The sequence below is a fragment of the Rhipicephalus microplus genome, chromosome 3 (assembly GCF_043290135.1).
Source record: "Rhipicephalus microplus isolate Deutch F79 chromosome 3, USDA_Rmic, whole genome shotgun sequence".
NCBI classification, from domain to species: domain Eukaryota; kingdom Metazoa; phylum Arthropoda; class Arachnida; order Ixodida; family Ixodidae; genus Rhipicephalus; species Rhipicephalus microplus.
Genome location: NC_134702.1, coordinates 258,405,548 through 258,430,952, shown reverse-complemented (window position 1 = coordinate 258,430,952; position 25,405 = coordinate 258,405,548). Strand labels below are relative to the sequence as shown.

At 45.5% G+C, this 25,405-nt stretch overlaps 1 protein-coding gene across 4 annotated transcripts in view; it reads left to right on the top strand.

Annotated features, from left to right (window-relative positions):
- LOC119168526 (focadhesin) overlaps positions 1–25,405 on the top strand; it is a 677,649-nt gene that overhangs the window by 101,218 nt on the left and 551,026 nt on the right. For 3 of the 4 annotated variants that reach the window (XM_075890929.1, XM_037419929.2, XM_075890930.1), the window contains 2 exons: positions 15,526–15,755; positions 20,919–21,086. In XM_075890929.1, coding sequence (XP_075747044.1) covers positions 15,526–15,755; positions 20,919–21,086 — 398 coding nt within the window. The remainder of the gene's footprint in view (positions 1–15,525; positions 15,756–20,918; positions 21,087–25,405) is intronic. The other variant, XM_075890931.1, reaches the window with a different exon arrangement.

The following is a 25,405-nucleotide window of genomic DNA, read 5'->3' as shown; positions in this document are numbered from 1 at the left end:
CATAGGCGAGCGAGCGAAGTTCCACAGCAGACAGCAAGTCGAAGGCGAGTCTATTTCTGATTATGTTGCCGAGCTACGGAAGCTAGCACGAACCTGTGATTTTGGAGGCTCGTTAGACGAATCCCTCTGGGATCGCTTCGTGTGCGGTTTGCTAAGAGAGGATATGCAGCGAGTGTTGTTCACTAAGGACAGCAAGCTCACGTTTCAGAGAGCGGTAGAGCACGCTCTGTCTATGGAGGTGGCAACTAAAAGCACTGCTGAAGCCCGCACGGGTGTGCCTGCCGCCAACTCCATGCATAAAGTAGAGGCGGCTTCGAGTGTCCAGTCGCAGGCATGTTTTCGCTGCAGGTCGCCGAAACATTTCGGCAAAGCGTGTCCCCACTTAAATGACAAATGCTATAAGTGCAGCAAAAGGGGGCACCTTCAACGTGTCTGCCGTAGCGCCTCCGGCACGTCGCGTGGGAAACGCCCCATCAAGAGCGCTGTAAAAACATTAGCGGTGGTATCCTACTCAGAAGTGGTAGCCGTAAAGGGTGTATCTGCTCCCAGTATGGAGCCTATCATGGTACCGATGAAGGTAAATGATGTGGCAGTCTCTATGGAGCTAGACACTGGTGCAGCCGTCAGTCATGCCTTTCAAACAATACCGCCAATTTTTTTCATCAACCAGACTCGAGCTGACAGAAGTCAAGTTGCGCACCTGTGCACCTACACAGGAGCCCTGGTGATCCCAAAAGGTGTCCTACAGGTCAAGGTGCAGCACGGCGGCAGCTTGGCGAGCCTGCCTTTATACGTCCTCGACCAGGAGGGACTGCCATTGCTAGGTCGGGAATGGCTTCAGGCAATCAGGCTGGAGTGGAGCAAAATATGAAACGTCCACCATCTGCCAAGGTCAGAGCTGCACATTTCTTGTTGATGAGAAGGAAGGCTGCACGCTTTGATTACAGAGTACGACTCTCTTTTTAAAGATGAGCTAGGCATGATTACCGAAGAAAAGGCCGAGTTGCATTTCAAGCCTAATCAGGCACCGACGTTTCTCAAAGCAAGAAACAAGGCCGTTCGCGCTGCAAAAGGCGGTTGAGGCTGAGCTTTCCAAGATGGAAATAATGGGCGTCATAACAGCCGTGGCCACATCAGATTATGCCACGCCAGTCATACCCGTTATCAAAAAAGACGGTGGCATATGCATCTGTGGCGATTACAAGGTGACAGTGAATCCGTGCCTTGACGTCGCCCGTTATCTGCTGCCGAAGGTCGATGACTTGTTCGCGGCTCTTTTCGGAGGCACGCATTTTTCAAAAATCGACCTGAACCGCGCTTACCAGCAAGTGGTGATGTCTGATGCCTCAAAGCAATTCCTAACCTTGAATACGCATAAGGGATTGTTCGTTGTCAACAGATTACCTTTTAAAATCGCTTCCGCACCGGGGATTTTCCAAAAGATAATGGACACTATGTTGAAGGGCCTCAGGGGTGTTTGCTGCTACCTAGATGATATTTTGGTAACGGGAAAACAACAGAGGACTACTTAGCCAATCTTGAAGCGCTGCTAGAGCGTCTTCAAAACCGAGGCGTCAGGGTAAAGAAAGAGAAGTGCTCGTTTTTCCAAAGTGAACTTCACTACCTTGGTCACAAAATCAGCGCTGAAGGCATTGCCCCATTGTCAGATAAAGTAGGCTCACTTCTTCGGGCACCAAAGCCGAAGTCAAAGAAGCAGCTTCAATCTTTGTTGGGCGTTATCAACTGTTACAGCAAGTTCGTCCCCCAGTTAGCTACGATAGCTAAACCATTTTACAGGCTTCTGCAGGAAAAGGTAGCTTGGCACTGGGATGAGCATGCTCGAAAAGCGTTCAACCAAGTGAAAACTATACTGGCGCAACCACCTACGCTCGCACACTATGATCCCGAAAGACAACTTAAGCTGTCATGCGACGCGTCACAGTATGGTGTAGGAGCCGTCCTATTTCATGTCTACGATGACGGCAGGGCACGACCCATTTTTACGCTTCCAGAATGCTATCCGAAGCGGAAAAGAAATACAGCCAACTGGAGAAGGAAGTGTTAGCCATCATTTTTGGTGTAAAGAAGTTTCACTTCTATCTGTATGGGCACTCATTCACCTTGGTCACAGACCATAAGCCTCTTAAAACATTATTAGGCCCGACAGCTGGAATTCCCACCATCGCGGCTGCTCGGTTGCAACGCTGGACCGTAACGTTGGCAGCGTACTCGTACAATCTTATCTTGAAGAAATCAAGCGAGAACGCGGAAACCGATTTCTGCTCGCGTCTGCCGCTGCCAGATCTTGAAGCGGAAACCGAAGAAACAGAAGAAGTGTTTTATTCGTTGCGATGGACTCGTTGCCCGTTTCCAGTCGAGATGTCGCAGTTGCCACGAGTAAAGACCAAATTCTTTGTCAAGTTAAGGAATTCACCAATGTTGGATGGCCCACGTCAATCACGGATGAGCTCTTGAAGCCTTTTTTTTCGCAGGTGCAACGAGCTGACGGTGAATCAGGGATACGTCATGCGTCATGCTAGGCACAAGTGTAGTCGTCCCTGCAAAGCTGCAAGGGTTCGTTCTGGACGAACTCCATGACGGCCATCCTGGCATCGTGCACAGCAAAGAGCTAGCGCGCAGCTACAAGTGGTGGCCAACGCTTGAGGTGGACCTCGAACATTGCATCAAAAGCTGCGCTAGTTGTCAAGAGCAACGTAACGCGCCAATCAGCGCACCTCTTCACTCGTGGTCATGGCTGACTTCACCGTGGCAGCGTGTTCACGTAGACTTCGCAGGACCGTTTCAGAATACCATGCTTTTAGTGGTGGTCGACACACATTCCAAATGGCCAGAGCTTTTCGAAATGCGCTTGACAACTGCAGAAAGCCCGATTCGTTGTTTGACCGAGCTCTGCACACGTTTTGGTTTGCCTGAAACAATTGTTTCTGATAATGGACCTCAATTTGTTTCGCAGGAGTTCAAGCACTTCGTGCAGGCAATGGGGGCACGGCACGTCCTCACGGCTCCCTACCACCCCAGCTCCAATGGGCTGGCACAGTGTTTCATTCAGACCTTAAAGAACGCCCTCCGCAAAGACAGCACCGGAGAGGCTTTGCAGGTAAAGCTGCATAAATTCTTGCTGTTATATCGCAACACGCCGCATGCGACGACTCGTGAATCACCAGTGGCATTGCTCCTGGAACGGTGCTTACGAAGTCCACTAGATGCCGTTAAGCCCTTCGGGACGGAAAGAGTAGCCCACAGACAATGCACTCAAGCACTAAGTGGTCCGTATCGCGACCGGTATTTCTTGGTAGGCGACAACGTGTGAGCACGTAATTATTCTGGAAAACCAAAGTGGACTCCCGCTGTGATTGTTGCTCAAACAGGTCCTGTCTCTTTCCAAGTGCGTGCAACCACACAAAGGGGCACCTTCACCTCGCGTCGCCACCAGGATCAGCTGCTGCACAGACCTGCAGAGAACGTTACCCCTATGCATGGAACAGCTGGCGAAGCTACTTTCAGTGAGTTCCTGGTTTTTCCTGAGACTGGCGACACACCAGTTCCTCCCACGCCACAACCATCGAGGGCAACTTCAATTTCGCCACAGGCAACACCCGCCGAAGCAAGACGCTACCCCCTGCGAAATCGTCGCCCACCAGATCGATTCCAAGCGACTCTGACTGACTGTGTGTGTTATTAATAAACAAGGGGAGGTGGTGTTGTGTCGGCTTGCACTACATTGATAAGAGCACTCTGAGAAGTGCGCATGCGCCACTAGGTTAAATAATACCTGGTCGTCTGTGAGCAGCCGAATCTGCATGAGTGATTTAATTACATCAACGATGTCGTTTATATAGATTAGAAATAATAAAGGTCTTAAAACGCTGCCCTGTGGGACTCCTGAGGTTACAGGAAGCTCACCTGAGAAGTTATTGTCAATTTCAATGAACTGTTTACAGTCAGTCAAGTGAGCAGTAATCCCCTTAATAAGGTACGATGGTAGCTGAATCGTTTAAACTTTTTGACTAGTTGAGCGTGGGAAACAAGATCGAAAGACTTTCTGAAATCTAGAAAAACTACATCAATTTGTCCAGACTTATCTAGCACACCTGCATGCGAACTCGCGAATTATTGTAGTTAATTGGGTAACAGCAGACAGGCCTTCAAGAAAGTCGCGCTGCTAGTCAGACAGACTTTTATCAGCGAGAAATTTATTGATTTTTTTTACAATAACATATTCTAGTAGTAGATTTCAACAAAACGACATTAGAGAAATCGGACGATGGTAAGTGCAGCATCGCCCTTTTTAGGTGTAGGTACTACACGTGCCTTAGGCCAGTCACTAAGAAGGACTGCAAAAGATAACGATGCGTAAGGAATAACTACTATAAATTCAGTTAACTTTTCCGCATATCTGTGAAGTAAAGCATTTGGAATACTATCTAGTCCAGGTGTGGATTTAGTTTTCAACTTAAGCAAGAAAGAGACTATACCAGGTTTTGAAATCATATCGCGTGGTGAAACAGCAAGTGAATGGCTCAAACATGGCGGGACAGATTGACAGGAAAAAAAACGCTATGAAAATACTTGTTGAAATGCACTGCAATACTTCTTGACTACTAGGCAGCCCTGGTGTACAATTTGGTCAATAGGTCTTGCTTGTTCTTTCAAGAACCCCCAAAATTTTCCTGGAGCACCTAAGATCAAGTTTGTCTAAAGTACCTTTTTTTTGCATTTGACACCAACTGATTTAGTGTAGGCTGTAATATTTGCATACACTCAAACCTCGTTATAACGAAGTTGAAGGGGAGCCACAATTCTTTTGTTATATGCATTATTTCGTTCTATTGATTATAACAGTTTGGCAATGTATGCTCAGATGGGCGCACACCTATAAGCATGCAGAGAAGGAAACTGCCTCGCGGCCCGGTGTGCCGCTACACGACCACGCGTGCCATGCAAAATAAACTCGGTCGAATCTCATTAATTCCAACTTTTGGGTAATTCGAACTCACGCTGAGCTCCCGTTAAAGCTATGTGTATTCCAGTGGGCGAAAATGCCCTGCAATTCGAACACGCAAGCACTTGCGACGGTTAATTCGAACATACCGCGCTCCGAAAATGCTCTCAGCACCATGCCCGATCCCGCTGCGGCACCTCTCAACGCTGCACGCGAAGAAGAAAAAGAAGACAAAAAAAAAAAAAAAAAGACTGTGGCGGATTGTGGCGGATTGTTTGCTTTCTCTAAAATGCCACTGTGCGACGTGCCTATGCCACGCTTCTCTCTTTTCCGTCTCTGCACGCAGAGACCCTTCTCCTTTCAAGGCCGCACGCGGAGGGAGAGAGAGAGAGAGAGAAAAAAAAAAGAAAGCTGTCGCGGAGAGTCCTTTTTTTTGGTGCAGAAGGTAGCAGCCATGGTAGCAGCGGAGACGCAGTCATTGCCGTCAGGAGAGGGAAATCGCTTTGCACCACAGTGCTGCTTCTCAGTCATGTGAACTTTGAGAACTTTCTCAATCCTATCTGCTGGCTGTGTGAGAAGAACGGCTTTCTTGGCCGCACGGGGCTTGGCTCTAAGGTCGGCGCTGAAGTTTTGAAAACGCCGCGCCGAACGAGCGTCAAACTCCGCAGAAAACGATATACTTAACACACTACGGTCGATTTTTTTTTTGATAGATTATTTGATAGACTAATTTAGTTCGTTATACCCATATACTGGTCAATTTTACGAAGTTTAAAATGCATGGTTTTCAATGGAGTTTTCAAGGGGAACTCTATTTACTTCGTTATATCCAGTTACATTATAACGAGATTTGGGTATTATTACGAGAGGCACCCTGTCGCGTTAAGCGCTTAATTTTTATTTTAAGCTGCAGTGCTTCTTGGGTTATCCAGAGTTTTTTTAGCTGTTTTCTTTGTTTTATTAGGAACGAAATTAATAATACAATGCATGCATATGTTCTTAAACCTCGTAGTTTTCGTGTCATCACTACCACGAAAACTACTTTTACAAAAGTCTAAGTAGTCTTAAACGCTTTCGTCTATGGCGCATGAAAAAGCTTTGACGGTTGCCTTTTTAGATCGATTATTGCTACTTGACTGTAGCTAACAACAAAAGAATGCACGAGGTGATGATCCGAAATTCCTGGTTCAACAGATACAGAAAAGTTGTCAGAGGTTTTGCTAATTAAGACAAGATCAAGCACAGTCGTCAATGTGACTTGAACACGTGTCTGTTGACTGACGATTTGTTGCAAGTTGTGGCACAAAACAATATCACCTAAGCAATCTGCATTTGAATTTGGATCTTGATCAAAGAATTCATGCTCCCGCTGAATCTCTAGAAGATAGAAATCTCTGACAAGAAACATTTTGTCATGAGGAAACGAGGCCATGTGCTCGCGCAGGTCATGAAAAAACTGCGGAGGTGAGTCAGGAGGGCGGTAGATGCCAAACAGCAATAACAACATGTGAGCTTTAAAGTAATACATTCTATATTTTCTGCCTGATGCAAGAATCTGACAGGAATGTGTTCTCTGATCAACATAGCCACACCCCCTTCCATTGTACGTCTCTCACGACAAAAGACACAGTAAGAAGGTGGAAAAATGCTCAATTTGACAATATAGTCATTTAACCAGCTTTCTGTGATCACAACTACGTGAGGGTAGTATCTTATAATAATCGCCCCTAATGTGTCACTTTTGCTAACGATGCTGCGCACATTTATATTGATGATTCTCATTTGTTTGCAACCTTTAGGGCTAAGTCAGTTGCTTTTAGAGGCAGCTTCGTGGTTCCGAACATTAATCCTCATGCTCTGGACGTCATCCCAGATAAACAATTTATCATCTATACGCAGTTTATCATCTTTCAAGCTGACCTTCTTTCCCTGCTGTTTCCCCGTCTTCGCACTATCCCACAGAAGCTTGCGCTTTTTTAGGGTGACACGAGAGTAGTCATTCTGTGCAGATGTTCAAAAACCTTTTAATCTGTAGGGATTCTTTAGAATTTGCTCTTTTTCAATGAAGTCCTGAAAATAAATAATTACTGGTCTAACTTTACTTGGTTTACCAAGACGTTGAATTCTGCCTATTGATTTGCGTGTAATGTCAAGTTTTGTCAAGAACACATCCTATACAACTTTAGATCGCAGATTAGACTCCTATTCATCTGCTTTCTCGGGAATACTGAAAACAACATTTTTGGAACGCTACTTTTGTCCTCGAAATCAGTCAACTTTGTTTCGGAGGACTTAACTGTATGCTCCAGAACATCAATACGAGCGATTAGTTTTCCCATATCCGAAAATCTAGCAACCCAATCCGCCGTCAGTTTTTCCATACCATTTTGTTGCGCTCGAAGTGCCGTCGCGTCATCAGCCAACTTTTGTTGCCTGGAAAAAAGCTCTTTCGGCATTATTTCACTAGTAGACATCATGTACAACATCATGTACATCATGTACAATGCTAGCCAGTGCTACAATGTACAATGCTGAAAACGTCATGTACAATGCTAGCCAACCGTTGGGGTCACTGTAGGGCCAAAAGACCGTGACGATCACTTCGAATTGAGCTGTAGTAGCTACTAACCTGCACTAGACAGAAGAATGGCTTATAAGGCCACATGCTCGTCGTCGCTCCACTGTGCCCACTGAAAGGGTAGCCGCCCCGTCAGTGATGCCTTATAAGTTGGTTCGCAGAGGTCACATGATGAGGACGATGCGTGTGAGCATGGACACCCAGAAACGCATGTATCACCCAGAAACACAGATATCAACTGCCTTGTGCGATGCGGCGCAAGGCAGTTGACGCATGCCAGCGACAGTTTGCTGCAGCTATAGTCCTGCTTCTATAGAGATACGCTTGTGCTGATTTGTTAATCTGGTAAAGCCGAAGACAAGAACCTGTACTAGACAGAAGAATAGCTTACAGAAAAAACGCCGTAAAGTTTTGAAGCTCTGAGGACTGCCAAACAGTGCATGGTGTATACCACTGTGCCACGGAGCATGCTCGACAATGCACACTCGGTGGCATAGTGGTTAGTAGCGCCGTGCACTGGAAATCAAGAGGTTGCTGGGAGGGTTCGATTCCACGCAACAAATGCTTGCCTTCTGGTTTTTTCTTTGCAGTTTCTTAGGATATATTTTTCAACGTCACTGCTGCAATGGAAGTACGTCAGCAGAGCTGTGGTGAACCCTGGCATAAAGCACTTTCATGTTAAAAAAACAAAACAGACAAAATTTACTGAAGGCCCAACAAGATGATTCGTTTCATTGTGAGTGGAGCCATGGTCTTAGGGAGATGAAGCGCCGAGACACTGCTGGTAGTGTGGCGGCTGCAGAGGAATGGGAACCAGCTTGTGTTGCTGGGTCCTGTGCGGATACATATTTTCTGGACCATGACAGGCTCTTGCCGAAATCCATAGGCATCGATAGGGAGTCCGGGGACCCATTTAAGGTGGTTTGCTGGAAAGTCTGAGAGGCGCACTGTTGGGAGTCTATCACGCCGAGCCCATGGCAAGTCACTTGAGTGGCTCCACAGTTCTTGCAAAACTGAGCAAGATTGTGACTTGGCATGAAGCGTGACATTTTTCGCTATGGCCATTTCTGCGTCGTCTGTCAAGTGGTGAAATCGGTGGCTTGATGAAACAGATTGTTAGCGAGCATCCGTGACAAGTGACCACCTGCAATATTGTCACGTTATATTGCAATACAATGCAATACATGATTCCATATTACATTATTTTTCATACAATAGGGACGTTCCCCAGGGGTTAGCAGGGGTTCATACATCTGATGATGGTCGTCGATAATATCTTAAGTGGGTGGAATTGTTTCCGCTGTGGAAGGTAACGGTACGAGCGGTGTTAGAGAGGCTACAGGAAGTGTTTGGTCACTACGGCTTTTCAAAAAGATAGATCGTGGACAAAGCGTCCTATTTCACTACTTGGGTGTTTGGTGATACGTGCCGTTCCTTAGGAATTGATCACTGCACCACTTCGACCTACCATCTCTAGTCCAATTTGACGAAGTGAACTGATTGTACGCTCAAACTGATGTTGGCGGCCTCTGCAGAGAGTCAAAAGGACTGGGCAGACCATTTTAGTGAGCTCGCGTTCGCAATCCGAACGTTCGAGAATCTGTCTACTGGTTTCTCTTCAGCTTTTCTCAACTTCTGAAGGGAGTTGGCAAATCTGGTTACTAGTATCATGCAATGCTAGCTCAGAAACGAGGAAGCACCGGCACTGTTCTGCTTACGCTTCAACACTTCGAGACAGGCTTTGTAAAGCTCTCGGTAGAGCAAGGCAGAATTAGGGTTTGGCCAGGGTCGAGCAGAAGGCCCAGTATGACCGGAAACATCACTACTTTTTATTTAAAGTAGGTGATCGTGTCCTGAAGCACAGCCACGCTCTTACTGATGTGAGCAATGAGTTGTCAGCCTCGCTCGCTCCCAAATGGCTTGGTTCATACTGAGTCCATACTTAAGCTTGCGCTCGAGTACTTGCTGAAAGACTTGCTTTTGCTAAAACTCGGCTGTGCCCATATCGCAGACCTGAACATTGAGGTCTGACTAGCCTGTGCCAGCGTCCTCACGGCAGGGCGGACCACATTCTGACCACGCACCGGTATAATCTGAGAAAGTGTTCACCTTAGTGTTTCTATAATGTACTGCACGAAAAGCGGACGGAAACATAAAGTAGAGAAAAAGGACAGAAAAGTGCAGACCTCGAATGACGGACTTATTACCGCAGCTGAAGGCCTTCACTTTATGTCCACCCTCAGTAAGCTAACGTCTTTATGGTCAGTGCTCACAAAGAAGTCGGCCCCGTCGGCTGGTGTTGATTTCTTATTTGAGTCCATGTTTTCTTGAAGGTCTTTTTCTCTCTTTTTTGGATGTTTATTTTTCTATTTTTTCGCCCGCAAGAGGGGTCGTGATACGTTGCTTTTGCGTGGGAAGAGACAAAGGACAATCTGTGCATTTTTTCGGGTGACACGTTGAAAGAGGCCCCATCTTTGGCAGTGTGTGTGCGTGTGTTTATGGGCGTGGTGGCAACAACAAAATAGGACGCCACTGACCCCTATAGCACCTTGGACTCTGGATGTGTTCAGGGATTCATTGTTGTCAGGCAGCCTGTTTTCGGCCGTCGCTGCAGAGAATCCTTGCTGCCCTTTTCATCACGGCTCCTGCATGAGGCCAGCTGTCGCAAAAACTGTGCCCGATTCTCTACCAATGCCAGGACGCCTCGCAGCCAATTTGGTTCGGCGACATAATTCCAGCAGAAAGGCCAACTGGTCCCAGTGAGCTCTTCCATTCGTACCACCACCGAGGCGGACTTCGTCGGACTTGTGGGTTTATCGTCGATAATGATTAGCCTAAAGGGAGCTCGTTATCCCCTGAGGATCTTGACCAGTCTTCTCGCCTTGCACCGCGGCATCCACCAGTTCGCCCAGCCAAAACCTCATGGGTCGTCTCCCCTCCGCGTAGTTGACGCTTTCTCGGGTGGGCATCACGGATTCGCCTTCATCACATTTACCCCCTTCTGCATATTTCAGGTGTGTAGTTTTTATCGTTTTATTTAAGTTCTTTTCTTTATGCAGCAGTTGCAGGGCTAGGCTGACGCTAGCTGTTGCCCATTGTATGACTTTTTGCATGCATGGACGACGACCGGCTGTCTTTGCAGATTGGTATATAAAGTGAAAGGAGAATGGGAGGATCTGGGGCTCGCCCGCAGCCATTTCGCGAGAATTCTCGCCATATTGCTGGCCCCTTGCTTCCTCTCGTGACCTTGTGACGGCGCGCGGCGATAGATAGCTTTGCACATGGGCTTGGCATGTGTTCTTGGGCTGCAAGAGTCGGCGAGTTCAAATTACTGGTGTGCCGGGGGGACGCTTTTTCTCTCTCTTTTTGAACTGTCATCCGTGTCCCCTTTGGAAATCGCCGTAGTGTAGCCTGCCTGGGTGCTTCAGCATTTTCTGCGGGCGTGCTTACATGCTAGCTTTGATTCCATATGATAAGCTGAACAGCGGTGCCTAGAACTCAAGCATGGTTTTACTATGCAGAGCCGCACTTGCCGGAAGCTTAAGCATACAAGATTCGCCCTAGCTCTCATGACCAGGCCCAGCGGTCGTTGCAGGTGTGCACAAAATAACTGCGAGGGATCTCAAGCGTCGTGTTAAGGCTTGCCATTTCCAGCTGCGACGTGCTCGCGTTTTTCCTGTTCGGTGTACATTCTTGTGCGGGAGCCCTTTGCTCCCTGCAGCCTTGGAGCGGTCGTTGTGCTGTGTTCGGGGTGCTGCCAAAGGCAATAAAGTGAAACTCGCTTCAACAAACTCTGCTACAGTGAAATATCTGCTTCAGCGAATGTTTTTTGATTCCCCGCCCGTATTCCATAGGTTCTAATGTATTAAAACTTCCTCCACAATGAAACACTTTTTTATTAATCTCTTGTTTTATTGTAATTTTCTTGAGACACAAGTTACTCGCCCTGCCTCAAATCGAATCCTGCTAACTAGTAAATTGAAGAAACAACACTTTTTATGCTCAAAAAGGCATGAAAAAGAAGCATGCACGACAGTGGCTGTTCTTGCATTTATTTATTATTTTTCTTGGTGCTGTCTTTTACTGGAAATTCTTATTAGCTGGGCCGCATTCAGAGCATGCATTAAACATTTTCTTGGTTATTTGACAGCTAAAAAGATCATAAACACCCCAAACTTGACTTGAGTCCTCATAACTGGCCAAATGCTGCAAAACCACTATGGGGGATGCCATCGTTTGCTGTTGATGATGATGCTCCACAGCATTCCATGAAGCATAGGGTTATGCCCTGAAAGCTTGCGAGCTTAGCCAGCCAAAGCTGAGCGGAGTCTACATGTTGGGTATTGGATGCTGGCTCGTCTTTTTTTTTAATGACGATAGTCTTTCTTGAAGACCTTCGACGCCAAAATTTTGGTCTGTTTTTGTGTCTGTCTGTACATTTGTCTGTTTGTCCGCGTTAATGATCTTTCTAACGGCACCAAACGATATCTCAAATGGCCAACCTCATCCACAGCGCCCATCAATGTTGCTCAAGTTTCAGCGTTCATACTTGTGCGATTGTCAATTAAAAAGCAATTATTGCCCATATCTGAGGCACCATAACAACACGTCAGTGTTTTGTATGTCTGCCTTTCTACTAGAGAAGGCACATACAAGTAATTCTAAGAAATTACTTTTGTGTACTTGTGAACACAAGTAATTCTAAGGAAGTTTGTGTGAATTGCTTGTACACTGCGCTGACAGCGCAACGTAATGCTCAAAAAGGCAAGTGTCACCAACGCTTCGCTAAGACGACACGGTATTGGCACCTGCCCGTCGTTTTGCGTTCTACACTTTATCGCCTCTAAGACAGGCATGCATCTTTCTCCGCGGGTGCGCACGCTTTCCTTCGTTTTTGAAGATAACTTCCAGATGGCGCTCGTATCTAACGTGCCTCGATGCGCTCGTTTGCCTTCGCTGCACGGATCAAAACTCTATAACGCAGCGCTTCCAAAATACAATTCACCGATGTTCTCGCGCCGAACATGAAATAAACGTTTTGTTCACCCTCTCGACACGCAAGATCATCTTTCGATGACATTGGCAGTGAAACATGCAGATATGGAGCCAATATTTTTTCTTTTTTTTCATGTGTTCTGTGGCGTTAGCAGTGCTAGTCCTGGTTAGTCTCTGCTTCAGGCCTTGTCTCGTCAGGTCAGTAGATCAGTAGTCCAGTGCCTTGTTATCTCCGACTTATGTATTTTTTTTTCCTTGGTTTACGGCAGCAAGGGCTTTTGGCAGTGCCACAGAGTAATAAGCGAAAGTTTTTTTCGCTAGAGAAGAAGGCGGAAATAATTGCCGTAGTAGCAGCAGGATGAGAAAAAGTGATGTATCGCTGAGGAATACGGTATGGCATCGAGCTCGCTGTCGGTGATGCTGAAGTCCGAAGTGAGCATTTTAAATGCACTAGCGTCAGGCACATCTACCTAACGAAAGAAGGCGACCCAGCCAGCCCTTGAAAAACTTGGCAATGCAGTGCATATTTGTGAAACAAGCGCCAAGAAAATTGAAACAATGCTGCTGAAACTTTTCACTTTTACTTTCCATGCACTCCAACCGCCCGCGACGTATGCGCTCAACATAACGGGAAGATACCGATGAGCGGTAGCCTAATTCAGCAGACAGCACTGATCTACGCCTGCATTTTAGGCATCAACAAAGACTTTAATGCAAGGAGCGCCATGATATTTTCAGGAAGGTGCTGTGCAGAGAGTCTGCTTCTGCGGACTGCGACGGTGCACCATTGTGGATAAATGCGAAAGCTGCTGACATCGCCAAGAAGTATGCTGTGTCTGACGTGTACAATGGGGATGAGGCCGGGCTCTTCTGTTAAATGCTACCAGCAAAGACACTTGACTTCAAAGGCAAACAGTTCCACGGAGGCAAACAGAGCAAAAAGCGAGTCACGGTGTTGCTCTGTGCAAATATAGACGGGTCCGACAAACTGCCCCTTTTAGTTATCGGCAAGAGCACCAAACTGCGGTGCTTGAAGGGCATGAAAAACCTGCCAGTGAAGTATGTTGCTAACAGCCATTCATGGATGACGAGGGCCATTCTCACCGACTGGATCGTTGCGTTCGACAATGATATAAAAAAGCAAGACAGCAGTTTTTGCTTGCTGCTGGTATTGCTCTGCACATCGCCTAGGCAGCAACGTCAAGCTGGCGAACGTTGCGGTGAAGTTTTTTCCACCAAACTGCACGTCGCTGGTTCAGCCTTTATATCTAGGTGTCATCAACAGCTTAATGCACACACATCAGGATTGTCTGATACAATCAATAGAAAAGCTTCATGATCAGGCTGCACTATTTGTCTTTAGTCACTACGATCCTTTTCAAGTGTCACTGAATCAAAAACATTACAGTGATGGGAAAGTTTAGCAGCTAGAAGAAAAAACCTTAGGGTCAAATTTTTCCACCATATTTTTTTATAATTAAACAGGCATTGACAGTCGCACCTACCTGTCAGAACCATCCTATGTTTCCTTTAGGCCCAACCACTCCAAGAAAGTACACGCGTTTAGTTGCAACGCAAATACTTTTTCCAGGTCTTTTTTCCCACAAACTGTATGAGATTGGAACGTGCTACCGAAAAACTATGTTTCTGTATATGGTAATCATAATTTTTTTTCACTTTTGTGTTCATTATAATGTATAATTGTACTTTTTTTTTTAGTTTTCAGTTCATTTTCAACATGCTAATTTACTGTTTACCTTGATGGTGGCCTTGTTTCACATCTTTTTGTTGCTTGTCACTGCGAAATATGTAGAATGTGCTACTAAACGTGTCTTTCCTGCGATAATGCCTTTGAGGCATCCCAGGTATACTGTAAATAAATACCAATCAAGTCTTCTTTAATGAATTGTGTTGAGCACGGAGCATGGCCACGACAACAAGGCCGACTTAGTTATGACTGTGCAAATTTTGGCTGCCGCATGAGTGTCAAGAAATGTATTGCGCATGAGGGGTTTCGGCCGGCAGAGATGAACTTGGCCAGCTCAAGTGACGATGTATAAGCTGCCAACGGTGTTGAACCGGGACAAGACAGGAAAACTTCTGCAGCATGGGCAGCTCTCGAGGATGCTGTCATTGTACACAAGAGTGTAACTGAACGATTAGGTTAATGCCAACGCGGATGTGATCGTGTACGAGGAGCTGAGTGATGCTGAAATCCTCAAGAGTGCTTGCACAGCTATCGCCACTGCGGATTCATCGGACGATGACGAAGCCGCGCATGGTGTTCAGGTGGCCTCTAAATCAGGGACCGTGTTGCAGGTCATGGACTCCTTGGACATCCTGCATCATTTTCTTGATGCCTATGACAACGATGTCGTCGTGAAGCTCCTCACAGAATGTGAGCAGCACATTCTGTTGTTGCTCGTGTAAAAGTGCAAGCAGTAAAAAATAAGCGATCTTTGTAAGTTTTAGAAATAAACTGATCCCCTGAGTGTCGTGCATATCAATTTTTTTTATTTACCACTTTTTCTGCTCCCACCAAATTTCTGCTCCAATGAAATTTTTCGCGATCCCCGTGAATTTCGTTGTAGCCTAGTTTGATTGTAAAGTGTTTGTGTGTGTTGTTAGATTGAATACTTGGCCTTTTTAAGGTCTGCAGTATTCCTGAATAAATAATATAACTACATTAAAAGAATTCACATTGACGTTTACCGTTCTATAAGCATGCATAGCTTGAATGGTTCATCATCCTCTTCTTATTTTAAGCTATTTAACGGTCATTTCAAAGAAGAATGATTACCAAGTTGATTTTTCTGGGAGCATAACCTTCTGAAGTCTAACTGGTTGCTATTCATCTTGGAAACCATGCTTTCAAGCTTTAGGGCATTATTTCGTGTTTTCAAAGAATCCAGTAGCTCTTGTGTGAATTTTTAAAAGCCTCGTCTTTCTTGAGTTCATTGTTAAGGGAAAATGAAATGATGATGTGCAGGTGATGCTCTTCTGGGAGCATGTTCGCAAGGTATGGTGCGCTGCTTGGTGCTGCCTCTGTGCCAGCTTCCGCAGGGATTGCAGGGACGGGCAGCTGCCCTGCTGGCTCGCCTGACCACCCCTCTCAGCGAGGAGGGCTCCCCATGCACTGCCCCGTGTGCACTGCCGTCCAGCCACCCCCTAGTGGCCGGGGCCCTGTTTTCTGCGCAATGTCTGCGTGTATCGCCTGCCGTAAGAGGCTTGGAAGCTTTTATTGACACGTTCTGACAAAGACGCCTGCTGTACAGAAGCCCAAATTTTTTAACTCTTTTGCACAATCGGCAGATTTTTTTTGTGCAGTATACAGTTGAGCCCGCCTATAACGAACCTGAGCGTGACGCGGCATCCGTTCGCTGTATCCCGAAGTACGTAGTAAATGAAACACAGCTTTTAAAAAAAGTTGCGAGTGCAAGCTCAAACTTTTTGCCCCAAAAAGTCTATGATGCACGTGTTTCGAAGAGCAGGAGCGATAAGGGCGGTCTCGAGTTCATTTAAAACGGCAGGGTGCTCGTTCGCCGAGGCCCGTAGCATAAGCTGCATGCATCACTGGCTCCAAAGTTTCGTTCGTTCTCGCAATCCAATTCCTCAAAATCGCTCTTGTCACGTACTTCATTCACAATGCCCCAATTCATGCACGGTTCCGCAGTGTCGGCATCATCAATGTTCATAATTAAACCATCACAACAGATGTCCCACCCGCTCTCCCAGGTCGAAGTTGACGACGCGCTGCCACAAATCGCTGCCGCAGTGGTCTTGTTCGGAAGCTTCAGGCTCGGCATGGGGCCCGACGTTGACGAAGTCGGCCTGTCAAAAACAGTTTCGCGCTCATGTAGCCGTCAGCACCGCCCACTAAATATTCACCATCTCCATGCCGGGATGCCCGAAGCGGCAAGTTGGCTGCCAGGTGGTCAACAGCTATAAGCAAGCACTCCGCAACGCGGCATCTCTAACGCGTGGATTACGGTCAAGCCAAGCGGTTACACTTCGGACGTTTTGTTGAGCGGCAGGGGAAAGCGTGCTAGTCCTCTCGTAGGCCATCATGACTACACACGCATACCAAGAGCGAGCAAGACGCGCACATGCGACACACATGCCAGAAAGCATCGAACGGCTCTGGGCTCGTTTTCAGTCGGAAAATGAAACTCATTCGAGCCAGCATGGCGGGCGTCGCAGAGCGGAGGAGACGCGCGAAGGGGTGGTGATTAAGAGGGGAGAGCAGACTTGCGAGAGAAGAGCAAAGAGTTGTGATAAAGAGAGGGAAGGATGCGGCGGGAGGGCGACCTTGAAACTCAAAACACACGGGAAGGAGGCAGGTTGGGTAGCTTGCTTGGAAGGTACGCGAAACTCGCACATAGAAAAACTTGGAAAGAGTGCCTGCGCGCACAAGTCAAAGCATGTCCGCCTGGACCGGTGCGCGCGGCGGTGTTCAAAGAATTGGCTGCCGTGGTCAAGAAATTGCTTTGTTCCCTCGGAGAGCTTGCGTGGCGTCACAAACTTCGATATTTCGGGATTTGTTCCGTGCAAATTAACAGCCGTTTTCGCGCTCCCGCACGCGCGCGGAAGGCATGCTGAGTTGAGTGCGAAGTGAGCGAGAACAAGTCCTAAACACAAAACGAATCGCGAATTATCAGACTCGGTGGGGTAGTGTACGTGCGTGCACTAGACGCAGACTATCGGATACAGACGGTGGCGGACGATGTTGGCAAATGGTCTGGTCACACCAGGCCGGCGACGCCAACCACAGTACTAGCGATCAAAAACAGGGTAGATGGCTGACCGGTCTTCAAAAGATCGGTGGCAGTGTGAAAACACGAGCTTCGTCTGGCGATGAGGGATGCTCAGAGTAGCGGGGGGACAAGGGACGGAGGGGTGCTTAACAGAAAGCAGTCGGGGCATGGAGGAAGGAAACAGCTTTCCTTCCTTCATCGGTTGGGGAGAGCGGAAACTAGAGGGTCGCGGAGGCAGGGCCGGCGTTTAACAATAAGAATGTATGGGCAACTCGCCGATGCCTAATCGGTGGTCGAAATTGGTTTCCCAAGAAGTCAAGAGACCGCTGACTCCATTCACTGTAACCGATCAGTGGCGTTCAGAGATGTTCGTTGTTAGTGCGACTTTGTGCCATTGAACCAATGTATATTTTCACAGTCACACGGATATTGTTCGTTTTAAGCGTAAGTTCGTTTTAAGTGGAGCCATTGTATGTGGGCTCGACTGTAATGGGATTATGTTCCAAAAAGGGTGAGGACAAGTGCATGCCCACGAGGCACTTGCTTGCAAAACGATTTGTTGCAATTTTGTTTTTACATATGCAGGGGTGCATCAGCTGCGCCAATAATGACAATTTGATACAGTTACCAGTTTTTTGCTCCGAGCTGCACCAAAACCACGAAATTGGCTGAAAATATTTCATGCTGCGTCAACATGCCTGACTGGCCTCAAAATTTTCTAAATTACGCTAATTTCAGCGAGAAATGGAGGCCACGTTGGCCACTTGCAATTTGAGTCAACAATGAGTCCAGGTCGGCAGACTCTAACACTGCATTGCGGTGTAAGATATATGCACATTAACTAAGGACACTCGCAAGACGCAATCCACCAGATAAAGTAACAGCGCTACATGCCTCCCCCCCCCCCCCCGGTTTGATTACCACAGCGGATACCTATCGGCCGGATGACCCTACTTCAAGAGAAAAAGGTGTTGCCATAGTCACCAATGCTTCTTTGGAAACATAAATTTCCTATTCAGCAAGTGTGGCAATGGCAGGTTAGCAACTGGAAATGTGTGCCGCGTTTTCTGCACACGAATGAGCTCAACAGGCTGTGAACATTGGTGTTGCCGTTGACTACGTTGAGTGCGATAGCAAAGGGATATAAATAATTTTTCTGTCATAAAGCTGCATCGTCCCAGCGATAGATATATCTATCGCTGAGATGACGCAACCTCAAAACATCCAGTGCCTTTGCCGGACTCAGTGGGTGTGCGGCATCGTTACTTTGTCTGGTTCAACACACCTTGCAATCAAGATGAGAACTTGTGCCCTAAACCCAACCCCTTCATTAAAGGAAAAAATAAAGGGGGTTGAAGGGTGTAGCGGTGTCCAAAAATTCTTTGGCTTTGTTCTAACTCGTGCAGAACACTGTTAAGCGACCTTAGCCGCAGTACACTGGTATGGAAAAGTGTCTTAAGATTTATAAGGGGCTGGGTTACGGGACACAGCACAATTTGTTCAATTATTCATACGTGTATATGCCACATAATTGTGAGTATTAGTATAATGGCTGAAGTAAGTAAAATACTGGCAATCATTTGGAGCATTGTATGATATTTCTGCTGCCCTTAAACTGTGAGCCAGTTTTTTTTTATACCTACACCTCTGTTTTACTAATCCGCCGAATTTCAAGGTCGCCAGCTTGGCAGATCCACATTGGAATTTGAAAGGTCTGTCAAAGGATTTGACAGACGCGGCAAGTGCTAATGCGAACTTAATCATTTTTTTGCTCTGTGGGGTTGTTCAAATAATACCTTTATTAAAATAGCAGTGCTCATGCTCACTCCTCACGATTTAGGTGATGTTGAGTTGTTTGTACATAAAGAGGAACACCAATTATACGACTTTCAGGGGACCACGCCAAACCGTCGTATTATCCGGGCGTCGTATAATCAAAGATCTAAGATCTTGAGCCTTACCCAAAAAATGGTTACAGACTGCCTGAATAAGCCCACGACATGACCTTTTGCCTCCACCAGGAAGATAGATTAAATTATTCTTGCCAGTGGCAGCTAATGGTAGCCTTACTTAGTTGAAAGAGGTGTGAGCGAATCTTTATTCTCGATCTTTAAAAATTTGCACCCAACATGCACTTTTCTATCGAATAATGGAGTCTGAAAATTGCCTGCGCGTGGAAACGAAACCGAAACCATGTAGCCAACCGCCTCCTGTCATAAGAGTTGGACACAGTGTCATTGCTATCACATAATGGCGACAGACCACGAGTGTAGTGCTTAAGTTATACTGGCTAGTGTGCTGAGCGGAGGGGTTCACAATAAGAGGAAATGTCACGACTGGCGATGCCTTCGAACTTTGGCTGTCAGGTGGCGCTGCTTGTCGCTAAAGTGCAGCCAGTGCAGCTCGTGCACTGCCAGTGCGTATACGTGTTGCCAGTGTTGCCTTTGCGGAATTGTCAGTTCTCTGTGTCTTGTGTTGTCAGAAGATGTATTAGAGACGTGTGTGTTGTTTAATTGCGATAGCAATTATATGGACAGTCTCGGCTGCTTTTTGCCACCGCCATCATTAACGTATGTATATATACAGGAAAGGATGTGCTTGCCCCCTCTTTCTGCGGAGCGAACACCGCCTTTCCAATTGGGGTCGTCTGCGGACACGCTTATCTCGTGAGTGAACAAGGAATGGGGAGGGCGCTTATGGTTGCTACGCTATCGCAGCAGCAATCAGCGCGTGGCTTGTGCCTCTATAGCAGGTGGGAGCTTCTACGGTCTGTGCTCTCAACTCGAAAAAACCCTGCCAAAATTGTACCTGGAGGGGCCGTGTTCTCTTACACCAGCGTTTTGTAGAGCTATGCGAGAACGGATCTAAGCGAGTTGACTGCCAGCCTCACTTCGTATGACATTGTAATTTGTCGCTATGGCTGCGCTGCAGGAAGCTTGTTTACTTAGCAAGCGCATGTTTACTACAATTAATATTGCTCCTAAAAATGCTAGTCTTGCTCCGTAAAACATTTGATAAAACTGGTATCACAGTCATTGCATTGCTCTTTAGGCAAAACTGTGACTTTTTAACGTGTTTGCGCTGTTCTTTGTGTCACTGAGGGCCACAAACACGTGATGCAATGAAAGAGGCATCAGGGCAGGCTTAAAACGTGCGCGTAGGTCAAGTTGTCCTTTGCTCAAGGCAGCAATTACATTGTAATTGGGTGGTAATACGAAACTAGATAGGAGCTTGTGTGGGAATATATAAGATCATACTTTATAAATGTCTATGTCATGCTAATTGAGGCTTAAATATCACAAGGAGGACTGAATAGTTGTGAATGTTGATTGATTTAAGTTTTTAACGTAGAAAAGTTGAGTTTTATAGTGTGGGCTGTGTCAGTTTTCATTGAAATTGAATCATGATGTCATCACCTGAGTTTTGTTACCATTGTATTTTATTGCTGGACGGTCTGAGAGTTTTTATTAGTGGGGCATATAATTCTTTTGCATAAAAATAAGAATGATTGCATACTTTAAGAAAATCGCACTAGCTTCTGAAAAAAGCCTACCTGTTTAATATTTCATGAGGAAAATTGATGCTGTCTGTGGAATAAGAGAGTGACATCCAGGTGCATTGTACGCAGGCTTGCCTGGAGCGTTGGCGTTGCCTTCGGTGTGTGCTGCCTGGTCGTGATGGAGCCCTGTTCAGTCTACTTGTGGCATCCTCGACCCTTGTCAGCAGCAGAACACCAAGCGAGGCTCAGCTGTCTCTGGAATTACTTCGACAGGAGGTCGATGCATGTGCCGAGCTGGTGGGTCTGCCACATTTTATGCAAACTGGTGCTTACTGTAGCATGAGTTATTCACCATGCTGTCCAGGGCAAATAATGTTTATGTGTATCAGGGCAAATAATGTTTTGTGGCAGAGCTCTTATGGTACACAGTGGATTGAATAGTCCTGAAAATATTGTTGCGAATCTTCTATCCACTGACTGTTGCAGCTCAGCTATACGTAAGGCTGCTATTGAACAAAACGTGAAGGGACCTGAAAAATGTGCAACAGGAGTTTCATATACTGATAGATGAACAGGGGTGCAGTTTTAAACTACGAAACTACTCATTCAGAGGCAGTGGCAGGGAGGAAAAACTCCGTATGCCTTCCGTAGGATGGGCACTCTCATAGCGATAAGTGGCCGCAGCGCAGCCTTCGCCACTGGCGCCCTGCTGGGTATTCCACTAGAAATAATCCACCGACACTATTCTTTCATGACGTCACTGGTAAGGTCAGCAAAAAGAGGGAAAGGGTGTAAACTGGTGAAAGGAGGGTTGTGTGAAAGCCCTCCTTTCCCACTTCGCACGCAAGCGTAAATGTGTTCGTACTGTCTTGCGACGTCCTCTGGCTGCTCGGGTAACACTGCCATTCGTTAAATTTAGTGAACCAATTTTAAATGTTGTGAAGTGGACAAACAAAAAACAGACCAATTTCGTGGACAAAACTGGATAAACACAAGTTAAATTAGTTCTTTTTTATACACACTTGTCGTACTAAAAACAAACAGACACATAGTGTGAAGAGTTAGTAGCTTTATTTCACAACCTAAATATGTACATAATGAGCTAACACTGATCTAAGAATATCTGAACCCGTTAAAAAATGGTTAAGATTCATAAGCAGGTCTTGTCGTACTTGACTGAATTTCGTTTATTATGGCACCTAACATCAGGGTTCATGAGAGTCCTTGAAACCCCTTCAATGTCAAAAGTTCATTTTCAATGTCCTGAAAGTTCTTGAATTTTCTTTTTCTTTTTATTTTTACTAAATACTTTCTAACCTTTCACCAACCAATATTCGTGATGCTGTAAATGAAGCAGGTGGCATATGTAATGTGCCGATCATAAAAAAAATTGAGAACATAACTAGCTTCTGCAAGGAACCAGCACCAAACATTTTTAATAATCATATTTAGTGTTTCACGTCCCCAAACCAGTAGAATATGAAAGATGCCGTATTAGAAGGCTCCAAAAATTTTGATCGTCTGGGGTTCTTTAATATGCACTGACATCGCACACTGCACGGGCCTCTATCGTTTTTCCTCCATTGAAATGTAACTACCGCGATTGGGATCGAACCTGCGACCGTCGTGTCTGCAGCCGAGCATCGTAATGACTGCTCCACCGCGGCGGATAACACTGTGCTTTAGGAAACTAGCAAGAAACAGGAGCAGGGGGATTAGAAAAAAAAAAAAAAAAAACGTTGCAATGAGGAGGAGGTTGAAACGCTTACAAAATCGAAAAAGAAATTAGAAGTCACTGTTACAGAATTAGCAGCTACAGCAGACTTATATGCAGGAAAGGAAGAGGCACCTAGCTACCTGACGTGCATTATCAAGTCAAATAGCCTCAGGAAGACTGCCAACACCAAGCAGCAGGAGATAGTGGACATTGATATGAAAATTCAGGAGAAGCAGCCAGGAGTAGCATTATAATTGTTCCTGAGCTTTGCTTATCTGAATGAAACTTTGTATCTAGTGTCATACTGAAAGCATTGATCTATGCGCCTCTAAAAAATTTATATCGGAGCCATGCTTTCGGTGTTTGCTCCAATGATATAACCCTTTTTTGTTGAATTCTAGTTATTTCAAGCCTACATCCTCTTCTGAAGATGTGTCACTGGGGTTTCTAACAAAGTAATCCTTGAAAATTCACACATGTAGCCTTGAATTTCTGTCACGTCAACGAGTATGAACCGTATAACATATATTCTTTCAGAGCTTGAGTAACCAAACGAGACAGAAGGTCGGGGGAAGATAGAGGCATAAAGTGATGAAACAGTTAAACATGAAATGCCATAACAGAATGTTTTCACTAGCTGACTTCTTTTCATCAACGCATTTCCTTTAGGAAGACTTGTCAATACGATGGTGCCAGCAACATTCCCTGTTCAACTATTTCTCGAAGCATCAGTGGGCCCATTACACGTATCTCATGGACAGTATTAGAAGCAAAAACCCACAAAGTTTCTAATTGGCTATATGCATTTCCATGAATAGGAAGGAGTCTATAATTGCTTCACATCATTTCAACTACATGCCAAAAGTAAACAATGAATAAATTATGTAGTAGCCGAGTCAACACATATTCAAGCTTTTTAGAAAACATTTATGAGCTGCAGATATGGCAAATCGGTCTGGCGACATTTTGCTTATGTCAGTGCAGTCAGGCCTGCAGAGAGCCGGGTTTACTCATGCAAAACTAATACCTGCTCAAATAACGGAATCAAGTAATTGTGCTCTCCCGTTGTCATTTGGAAACCTCAAATACCTTTGCGGAACTGGAATTTACTAGGTTAAGGGGGGACGTGGCAATGGGAATTGTAAATTTCGTCAAAATCAGTTAATTTTCTTCTGTAATCCTTTGACCATGTTTTACATCATACAGTGAAATCTTGGTATAGCGAACTTCGGGGGGCTGCAGCAATTCGTTCATTATTTTGGGAGGTCGTTATATTGAAAGCCCAAAAATTAATCATAAATACCTATTTTATACTGACCAAAACGACTTACCTTTACAACGGTGGGTCCTTGAACTTGTTTTTCACACACACACACAAAAAAAAAAACGCACAAGTGAACACTAAAGAATGCACGTGTACTTTAAAGAAGTCTGTGATATTTTTTTTTTGACGCGTGCAGCAGAAACTTTGCAATGTGAAGGCCTCCAGCTCATCCACATTCCTGTCGAGCGATTCAATTCTTTGGTCACAACAGCCTGCTTTTTGTCTTCCAGTTGCCGAATAATATCCACTTTCTCGCTTAGCGAAAACTGCTTCCGCTTCTTTGTTGCAAGCAGAGATGAACTTATTTTTAGTAGCACCGTGGCGCGAACGCAGACTTGCTTTGCGGGCGCGATAAGTAATCACCGAAAAGTAGGCTTGTGCAAATAGTGATTTTGATAGAATAATTTCGAATCAAATTCGAATGGTATGTATGACATATAAAAAAAGGAAATATTCATCATTACCCAACTAACCTGCTCAATATTATTTCTTTTGAATAGAAATAGAAAATCTATGCAAATGCCATTTTCTTTTTCATCCAAAGGAAGTCGAAACAACCTTGAGTAGTAGTTTTAATAGGATGCGAGTGATAACCTGTAAGATACCGAATGTTTTAAAATTTATTATACTTGGATCATGTAAGCCATCATAACAAACTTAATAAAATGAAGAATTGATTTGAGGGTAACATGTTCCTTTAAAGGAGCCCGGCAACACTTTTTCGATTAGCCATGGAGCCAGTAAACATGCTTGTTGCCTCACAAATTTACCGCCGCAAAGTTTCTAGAATCGGTCCAGTACGAGCGGAGTTCCAAAAATTTGCCGCACGCTGCAATTGCATTCTCTCTTCTCGTCCGGACAAAGTAGCTGGAAGCTAAGTAGGGTGGAATGGCACGGCGAATGAAAATACGTTCCACGCACCTCGTGACATTGAGCATCTTTTTTTTTTTCTTCGAATACGCAGCTGCTTTTCAGTGCGACCGTTCAAGTACTTACTTGTGGACAAGCGGCGGCCTCCCGTGGTGGCTTCGGTAACGATGAGCGCGCCATACTCAAATCAACCAATGGCTGTGACCAGAGCCGTATATTCCTTCTTGGCTGCGACTAGCGATTTTTTAGCTTGTAGTGTCACTTGCCGAGAAAAGAAAGCAATTTTTAACTTTGAAAATTTATTGTTAATTACAGGCGGTGTGCTGCGCTATAATATTTGCCTCACGGAATCTCGGTAGCCTCGACTATCGATCGGCAGCGTTTTCTGACCATGCTCAGTAAGTGTTGCAGGGCACCTTTAAATTTGAAAAGGGCTTCGCGGCAAAGTGAATTTTTTCTTGATAGGTGCTTTTACGGTTTAGCACTTCTACATTGCAGCGAAACCATCTTTACAGGCTGTTACATGCGGACTAATATACATTCATTCGTTACTTGCGAATACTTTGAAAATATTCAATAATTTAAATTCGAATCGAAGTGAATTCGAATACTCAACTATTTGCTCGAATATTCGAAGCATTTGAATATTCGCACAAGCCTACCGAACAGAGATGAACACGACTGACAAACAAGGCCTTCTAGAGC